Source organism: Emys orbicularis, chromosome 3 (genome assembly GCF_028017835.1).
Source record: "Emys orbicularis isolate rEmyOrb1 chromosome 3, rEmyOrb1.hap1, whole genome shotgun sequence".
Lineage (NCBI taxonomy): Eukaryota > Metazoa > Chordata > Testudines > Emydidae > Emys > Emys orbicularis.
The window spans coordinates 33,122,421-33,131,528 of NC_088685.1; the positions used below are offsets into that span (position 1 = coordinate 33,122,421).

General features: G+C 45.7%; 1 protein-coding gene across 4 annotated transcripts; it reads right to left on the bottom strand.

Moving 5' to 3' along the window:
* Positions 1 to 846: 846 nt before the first annotated feature.
* Positions 847 to 8,663, bottom strand: RRM2 (ribonucleotide reductase regulatory subunit M2). Of its 4 annotated transcripts, none has more exons than XM_065401154.1 (10): positions 8,571 to 8,663; positions 8,401 to 8,478; positions 7,803 to 7,958; positions 6,900 to 7,016; positions 5,981 to 6,114; positions 3,788 to 3,882; positions 2,923 to 3,056; positions 2,416 to 2,520; positions 1,490 to 1,603; positions 847 to 999 (listed from the first exon to the last, which is right to left on the bottom strand). In XM_065401154.1, the coding sequence occupies exons 1-10, from the start codon at positions 8,661 to 8,663 to the stop codon at positions 847 to 849; spliced, it is 1,179 nt and encodes a 392-aa protein (XP_065257226.1). The 4 variants fall into 4 exon arrangements, with proteins under 4 accessions (XP_065257226.1, XP_065257228.1, XP_065257227.1 ...); XM_065401156.1 differs by having other exon boundaries at positions 7,803 to 7,942; positions 8,397 to 8,478; XM_065401155.1 differs by having other exon boundaries at positions 7,803 to 7,945; positions 8,397 to 8,478.
* Positions 8,664 to 9,108: the final 445 nt, after the last annotated feature.

The window sequence follows — 9,108 nt, forward strand, 5'->3', positions numbered from 1 at the left end:
CAGGCAAAAACTCTATGAAATACTATTTCCTAAAAGAAAAATCTTTGATTTCAAGCAGAGGCCAGCAGCAAAAGAATGTTTTTTCCAGTATCTAGAACACTGGACTTTTAATAAGCTTCTCAACTTCCATACAGTTTGTATTTTTACACTTTGCCAGAAGTTTTACAGATCTGTCAGGATCACCAGCAGGTCTGATTCAAAGCTTTATCATTTTAAGTTACATACAAGTAAATAAGCATAAAAACAAAAAGGTTATCATGCAATGCGGTGTCTAAAAGTTTAGTATAAACTCAAGCTTCAATATTCGTGTTACCAAGAATACTACAAGTCAGAGTTCTTTATTTTAATATTAAAGTGCCAGGTTTATGTACAAACCATTACAAATAGTAAAAAGTAAACTTAAAACCTGCTTAGAAGCAGTGAGGTCATGTAGCTTCCCCTGCAGTATCCGAGAGCCAATTCTCTCAAATTGAATTTACGACTATCATTTCTCAAGCACTTCCAGCTTTGTTATAGAAATTCCAGAAGCTAGTGATATCTGTGTACAACCTCCCTGTTGCAAGGGATGGCATTTGAGATCACTTCAAGAATTGAGGATTTTTCAGGAAATGATGATTTTATAACACAAGTTATTCCATCTAAGCAGTCTATGAATTAACACCATTGGCAATATCTAATGAAAGAATTTTCCTGCTGTAGCTATACTAGCCTCTTCAAAACAGTACCATACCCCACACTGTTCAAGAGTGGGATTTTAGTATAATCAAGTCACAATGTGAATTCATATTGAAAGCAATGTTTCGTTCAAACAGCATGCGCATCATATCTTAAGTGGTCTCAGTTCATTTAAAAGTCTGCATCCAAAGTGAAAGAGTTATCTGTGGATTTTGACATTACTCCCATCTTCTGGTATTCTCCTACTCGCTTCTCAAAGAAGTTAGTCTTGCCTTCCAGCGAGATATTCTCCATAAAGTCAAATGGATTCTCTGCTTTGAATATCTGGAAAAACAAGACTTCTAATCACAAATGGGTTTTCACATCTGGGAGTGGAATGAAAAAGAATCAACTGGGAAGTGAGGACTAGGAATGGGAAAGCCAGTTTAAGTTTACTTAATGCAAAGTAATTCAGTTTGCTATCTGGCATGTGAAACTCCTCCCACTTCCATGTCTTGGATGCTGCACTTCTGTATGCCTTTTCATCTGCTGTTCTTCTAAAGAGGCAGAAGCACAGTGGTTCTTACAATGCCCTCTTTCCATCACACTGCTTATTTGACTGTCACTAGGTATCATGTAGGTCTCCATCCAGGATAGAGTGCATTAAGATTAGTGGAAATGACCAGCTGGCTGGAAGGATCTTGGCTATTGGTCAGGAGCTGAAGACTGTCACATTAAATAAATGGTGGCAGCCATTTTACATATTCAAGATTCATAGGAAATATCAAATGAATACAACCCTTTTCCTATGAAAGGCACTGCTTATAAATCTTACCTTGCTAAATCCCAGCTCCAGCATAAGTCGGTCTGCTACAAATTCGATGTACTGTTTCATTAAAGTGCAATTCATGCCAATCAGCTTTACAGGTAGCGCCTCTGTCAAGAATTCCTGCAGGTATGAAGAAGGGAGGTTAATACAGAGGCCTCAGCATACAAACATTTTGTTATCTAGAGCAGTGGTTCTCAAACTGTGGTCCGCAGATAGTTCCTCTAAGGTGTGCGCCTGGGCAGCTGCACACAAGAGAATGAAGGGCCACCCACCTAATTAGTGGTGCCATGCAGGCGTGGCTCCACTAATTAGGTGCCTGGACCCTGGAGAAAACACATGTAAGGTGAGGTGGTGGCCGGGGGGAAGAAGAGGTATAGGGGGTAGGTGGGAAAGGGCAGTGGGGTGAGGGGGGGGGGAAGAAAAAGAGAAATTTGGGACATGCAGGACTGGTGTGGCCAGAGGCAACTTCCCCAGTTCCAGGGCTGCAGCTGCCGGGGAGAGAGCCCTCCTTCCCAGCCTCAGATCTGGGGGAGGGGAGAAGAGAGAGAACACACACCCCACTCCTTTCTAGCCCCAGCTCAGGGGCTGCCGCAGCAGGGGGAAGAGGGCACATCCACTGCATCAGAAAGGTAAGACTATGGATATTAAAATCAGAGTTATGTGCTTTTATTTGTAGAAGAAAAAAAAGTTAATCAAGTTTATTTATTTAAATATAGCACTTTTATCCAAAGCGCTTTACAATAGTTAGCTAACAGTACAAACATTTGGAAAGATCATTAAGTGGTCCACTGAGACCCTCAATTTTTTTTTCCCCACAGCCCACCTAAAGTTTGAGAACCACTGATCTAGAGCAGTTTCATGACCTGATAGTTCTCTGCTTTTTAAGAGAAAATGTGAGCATTTACTACCCAAAACAAGGAACACCTGATTACCTGCTCTATCCTGACAGCATTGGTAATGACTTCTCTTACTCTTTCCTCGGATGGTTTGTGAATCAAGTGCTTGAACATTAGGCAGGCAAAGTCGCAGTGCAAACCCTGAAAAGGTGAATGTGTAGATATTATTTCAGGAACATTGATTAGAAGTGCCACCTCTTAAAATCAGAGGCACATTTGAAAAGCCCATGAACCAGATACCATCTTAATACTCAAAGCCCAGGATGATTTTCCCTGGAGGAAATGGGTCACTTTGTAGTTTCCATCTTGGCTTTTGAATGGAGAGGCAAAAGTGCACAATTCAGTAGGCAGCTTTCTTACTAGACTTTCCCCTCCAATCACCACCATAATGGTTTATTCACTCACTGCCTCAATTCAAGTCTTATTTATTCCCAGATATTGTTTACCCATTTAATTTAGCACCAGACAATTCATAAGAATTATAAATAGTTGTCTTGAAACATAAGGTCGCTGTAATAGGAGATTGTTACAAGATTCTCTTACCTCATCTCTGCTGATGAGTTCATTAGAAAAAGTGAGTCCAGGCATTAACCCTCTCTTCTTCAACCAAAAGATGGATGCAAAGGAGCCAGAGAAGAAGATTCCTTCCACTGCTGCAAAAGCTACTACACGTTCTCCTGTCAGGAAAGTTTAGTGTAAGTTTTGCACTGAAGCAAATGTTTACCTAGCCTTAAAATTCAAAGCATACTAAGAGTTTTCCATTCATGAGATGTGTGAATGGGAAATATTGCTGTCTAAGTGAATTATAGTCTCTCTGGGACTGAAACTACAGCCTTGTCTTCACTACAAACAAGTGTTAAATAACAGGGCGTTAAGAAAATAGCAGGCCAAGATTTCTGACACCTCTTTTCTGGTGTAGCCATGGCCTGAAATGTTATCATGTTACACTAAAATTCTGATCAATTATCTTAGTCTGTTTTGACATCCTGCAAGTCAGAACCCAGATTGGTCTGAGAACATATGACAAGACCTTGAGCAAAGATTTAATACTCAAGGGATAATGGGAATTTCAGTTGCCTCCCACCTGCCAAGTGAGGCAATCAAGAGTCCATAAAGCAGATGAAATGCTTCAACAGAAGCATAGCTCCTTAGGAGAATAAACTATACATGCGTCAAAGCAGCTACAGGAAAAACATACTGCCAACTAGAGACATTTGTCACAAGGGACCAGTTGGAATTAAAAATGCCAGCAGAGCAAAGGGGAGCCTCTTCAGAAGGGAGAATAATAATTTGCTTTATCTGAGACTACAATCTTCTTCCAGAAATAAGGCAAATAATCACGCTTCACTCTTGCTAGGAAAGGAAACATTTAGCATCCAGTAAATGCACAGTTCAGAAATGCACTCACCAAATGTTGCTTGTTTGTCCCCAATCCACTGCATGGCCCAGTCAGCCTTCTTTTTAACACATGGCAATGTTTCAATGGCATTGAAAAGAAATTCCCTGGAAAGCGTATAGTACATTATAAGCAGAAGTCAACACAGCAACCAGTGCAGTAGGTATTTGCAACTAGCTGTCATAACAGGTTTGTGTCATTGATTAACCTAAATTACCTGCAACTACCCAGCACATTTTGAAACCAGTACTTACGAACTTGTCTACATTAGGGATTTTGGCACCTGTGTAGCTACAGTGGTGCTAATCCCAGCATAGACATGCTGCATCTGTGCAATTTATCCCTTATGTCAGCCCTCCACCTCTGTTCCAGGATTCAGTGCATCAATCCATGTCGTAGTCTGAAGTGTACTCACAGCCTTTCAAACATTTTGGTTCACAAACTGCATGTATCAAAAAGAACTAATTCATAAACCCTTATTTTCACATACCTTAATTCTGAAATCATCTTTCAGGCTCACTTTGATAGGTTTACATCAGCCCAAGGGTAGGGTTTAGTTTTGGTTTTTAAAGTTGACAGTTTTAGCACTAGTGTTTTAATAACTCAAAGGCAAAGTTTTAAAGCAGCCAGCTTTATATATTTGTCAGAAATGAGCATGGTTTACTACATTAGAAAAGACTAGTTAAATAGTTGTGACTTGCTGACAATGGTAATACATAATTTTTCAATTTAACCACACAGCAAGTGTAGACAACCATTACATGGGAAGATGCACTGAATTTTATACCTGAGATTTCAGTGTACAAGTCAAAAAGACACAAGCTGGAATAGTTCCCATAGAAACTGTTCTAGGTCACCTAACTCATCAACTAGCCAATGCCAATGCAAGGGCCTCTTGTATTAGAGTGTAGTCCAGCTTTAAGTATCTACGTAGATTGACTATGCCACCCTTCACATATTTGGTTTCATCCCCTCATTTATCACTTATTGAAGTTAAATCTGTTTTGCTTTTAATCTCTTAAGTCCAGCCTCTGGTATAGTTTTTGTTGTACCTTACTGTTCCGTAATATATAGGGCCCTACCAAATTCATGGTCCATTCTGGTCAATTTCTTGGTCAGAGGCTTTTAAAATTGGTCAATTTCACATTTTCAGTTGTTCATATCTGAAATTTCAGTGTTGTAACCGTGGGGGTCCTGATCCAAAACGGGATCATGGGGAGGGTTGCAAAGTTGTTGTAGTGGGGTCCCAAGATAGCACCAAAGTGAGGGTGGCAGACTTCAGAGCTGGGCTCTGAAGGCAGCACACTCCCAGCTTCCTGTAGTTAGAGGATGTTCCTGGAGATGGAAGTGGGTAGGATCTTCCCCATGCTGCTGGGAGCACCCCAGCTGAGGGCTCCTACCTGCTAGTCCATGCCAGGGACAGATTAAGACAGGGGCCCCCAGCCAATTTGGGGCCCCCCAGGACAAATGGGTGCCCCCGCCCCAGAGGAAGCCCCGAGTCCACATTGCCCCAGCTGGAACAGTGGAAGAGGCCCCCAATCCCCAGCTGAAGCAGCAGGGGGCAAAAGCCCCGAGCCCGGGCTGCCCCTGCCCGAGCTGCAGCCGATGGGAGGAGGAACCCTTAGGCTGGGCACTGGAGCCATGGCAGGAGCCATGGAGGGGGGCGCACAGATGCCAAGAATGCCCCAGCTGCAGCTGCCAGGAGCAAAAGCCCCCAGCCCGGCAGAAGCTGCTGTAGGAGGAAGCTCCGAGCTCAGTGCCTGGACCTAGAGTTGCGGGAGGAGCCGGGGTACGAAGCCCGGAGCCCAGCTTCTGGGCTGCTGCAAGCGCAGAAGTGAGGCTGTACCACCCGAATTTCTGCACTGCCTCTGGAGGTGGGTCTGATCTGTCCCTGTCCAATGCCTGTCCCTCCCCAATGCCTGTCCCTCCCCAACGTGGCTGGACTAGCAGCCAGGAGCCCTAGGCTCCCAGCAGGAGGGGAGATCAGATTTCACAGGAGAGGGCTGATTTCATGGTCCGTGACACGTTTTTCACAGACGTGAAATTGGTAGGGCCCTATGCCTGCAGAGTTGTTCTCCACAGTATGTTTACTAATTTAAATTCTCAAATCATTTCTGTATTGTTTTAAAATTAAGACAAAAGTATCACTATTAGATTCCACCATGACTTTACAACAAGTTGAACATTTCATGATGTGATACTAACCTCTGTTTTGGATCTTTAATGTAAGTATCTATGAGCAGACTGTACATTTCTGAATGTATGTTTTCCATAGCAATCTGGAAGCCATAGAAACAGCGTGCTTCTGTTACCTGTACTTCTTGGCTGAATCGCTCCACCTAGAGGAGAAACCAAATGACTGTTGCAGAAACCATTACCCACCTAATATATTGCAGTTTTTTTTGCTATTAAACCCACACAAGTATCTCCAGTTTTGCTCTACACCCCTATGGTCTGACAAATGTTTTCATGTTCAAAAGCTACGCCTGGTGTAGTGCATTAGAATAACAGCCTCCTCCTTAGTGCCAGGATTCTTAGGTTCTGGCTTGATCTCATCTTAACTCCTTGAGTATTTGAGCATAAGGTAACACTGCACATTTTTCCCCATCTCTGCTTTATCCAGGGCAGGAAAGTGGAGCATTAACAGAACTATAGTAATATTTTGCACTCCTGCAGCTCATGAACAAGGATTTTAAATCACAGTACAAATGTTACTTCAGTCTCAACTGCCCTATAAGATAGGCAAATACCTCCACCATTTTATAGATGAAGCAAACAAGACTGTGCAATTGATTCATTCCCCCTCCCCCACCCCCCCAAAAAAGTGCAGTCACATCAGAGCCAGGTCACCAGACTCCCAAACCATGTTTTCTTACTACAAAACCACCCTCTTGAAAGCTTAGTTTCTGAAAAAGACCACCAGAGTCCTATTTTACACAGCAATCCCTGTTTTACTAAGTGCAACTTCCCCACCCTCTGCCTCACCAAAAAATGGATTACAGATTTAATAGGTTTTAGAGCAGAAGTAGCTCAACAGGTGAATATCTCATTAATAGGAGTTTTATTTGGGCAGCTTTGTTAGCTGAATGATTTCCACTTTAGGATTGCTCTTCTGTGCACTTACCAAATTCTCATTTACAATGCCATCACTTGCTGCAAAGAAGGCTAGGACATGTGAAATGAAGTATTTCTCCTCAGGCTTCAGGGACTCCCAGTGTTGAATATCTTTGGAAAGATCAACCTGAACAACAAAAGCAGATACTTACAATTTTATTGTGGTACTAAAGAATACGCTTCTAGATAAGTTATTTAGAGCAATGTTATACTGTGCATTAAACATCCCCTCTTCTCAGTGCTCTGTGAACTAAAATACCACTGCAGTAAATGAAGTTATGAAGTTTAATAGAGTCCTAGAACCACGGAAAGTTGTGCTGGTTTATGTCCCTTTTTCACTGCTATTTAAGAATGCATTAGATATAAATTAATCTTTTTAAGGCAACGGTACAATTAATACACAAGCAGTCACTGCTGGCTCTTGCCAAACTTAAGCCATGTCAACACCAGAAAGTTAGGTTGGTTTAACTACATTGGCCAGGAGTGCAAAAAATCCACACCCCTGCCCAGCATAGGCCAACCTAAGTCCCCACGACAGCACTACATCAAGGAAGAATTCTTCCATGGACCTAGCTAACACCCCTCTGGGAGGTGGTTTATCCACACTAATAAGAGAACCCCTCCCAGGGGCGCATGTAGTTCTACACCGAAGCACTACAATGGCAGTTTCAAGCGAAGATGTACCCTTTGACTGTAAGCTCTTTGGGACATGGACCATCTTTATTGTGTTTGTACAGCACCTAGTACAACATGGTCCTGATTCATGACTGAGGTCCCTAGGCTTTATTGCAACGCAAATAAGTTCACTACTGGGAAAACATGCTCCGTTATGAGCTGGACTGAGCTGCTAATGTCAGGCGGATGTGTCCACTAAAGCAACCAGCACAGGGATAGACTCATGGGAGCCCCTCACCTCTTCAGCTGTCCAGAAGGAGGCCTCTGCTTTCTTGTACATCTGCCAGATATCATGGTACTGGATGGGGAACATGACAAACCGGTGGGGATTCTCCCGTAGGAGTGGCTCATCTTCCAGATTGGTAGGAGCTTGTATCACTGCTTTGGGTTTCAACTAAAGGAGGCACAATAGGAAAACTTGAATTCAACATCCCCAGTACTGGAGTGGAGACATCTCATCCCAAGGATGGGATGAGAGTGGGAAAGAGAGAAGGGGGAAGAAAGGAAGAAAAGGCAGGAAGCGCCTGAGGAGGGGCAGGGAAAAAAAAACAGAATTCCCGAGGAGGACGAGCGCAAGGAGGGGGGGTCTCCCCAGGGGGGAAGGAGAACGAGGGGGGGTCCCGCCAACCTAAGGGGGAGGAGGGCGAGCCCAAAGAGGGCGAGGGGGGAAGGGTGGGTGGACAGTAGCATTTGGCGCCAAGACAGAAGCGGCAGGACGCGCCACCTGCAGCCGCCCAGCTCAGCCCGCGCGCACTCAGGCGTGTCACCGGCCCCCCGCCATACCCAGCCCGGCTGGCCGCCCTCTCTCCTTTCCACCCCCACCACCCCGGACTCACCGGCTTCGCGTCCGCCTCCTGGAAGATCTTCCGAGCGGCCTTGGTGGCCAGGACCCGCGTGGCGCTGGTCGCGGGGGGCTGTGGAGACACAGACAGGGGTGGGTGAGAGGAGCCGGCAGGGGCCGGGCGCCGCGCCCGGAGCTGTGGGGGGTGGTGGCGGGGACACTCACCGTGTTCTCCTTGTCGGTCAGGACCAGGTTCTTCATGGGCGACAGGCGGGGCTGCTCGTTGCGGACGGAGAACGGGGCCCGAGCGGGGATCATGGCGGCGATGGCGGGCAGAGACAGGCGGCGGCGGGGACACGACGACGGAGGCTCCGGCTCTCACAGGCAGGGGCGATGGTGGGGCTCCGGCGCTCCCGGAGACACTTTATATTCCCTTCGAACTTGGCGCCAGAACGCCAGGCTGCCCAATCACAGCGCCAGGCACCGCGCCAATCCCGAACGGTGCCGTCCCCGCTGCTCTCCCATTGGCCAGAGACCCGGCCGCGCCAAGCTCCCCATTGTCACAAACGCGGGAGCCGCCGAAAATTCCGACCGCTCCGCGCTTCCATTGGCCAGAGCCTCGCCACCACGCCCCTCAGTCTTACACAAGTTGGAAACAGCCAAAATTCCCGGCACTCCGACTGGACGCTTCCATTGGCCAGAGCCCGAACTGGACACGCCCCTGTATTGTCTCACGAGATTCCATCCCCTGCGCCTGGGTCCC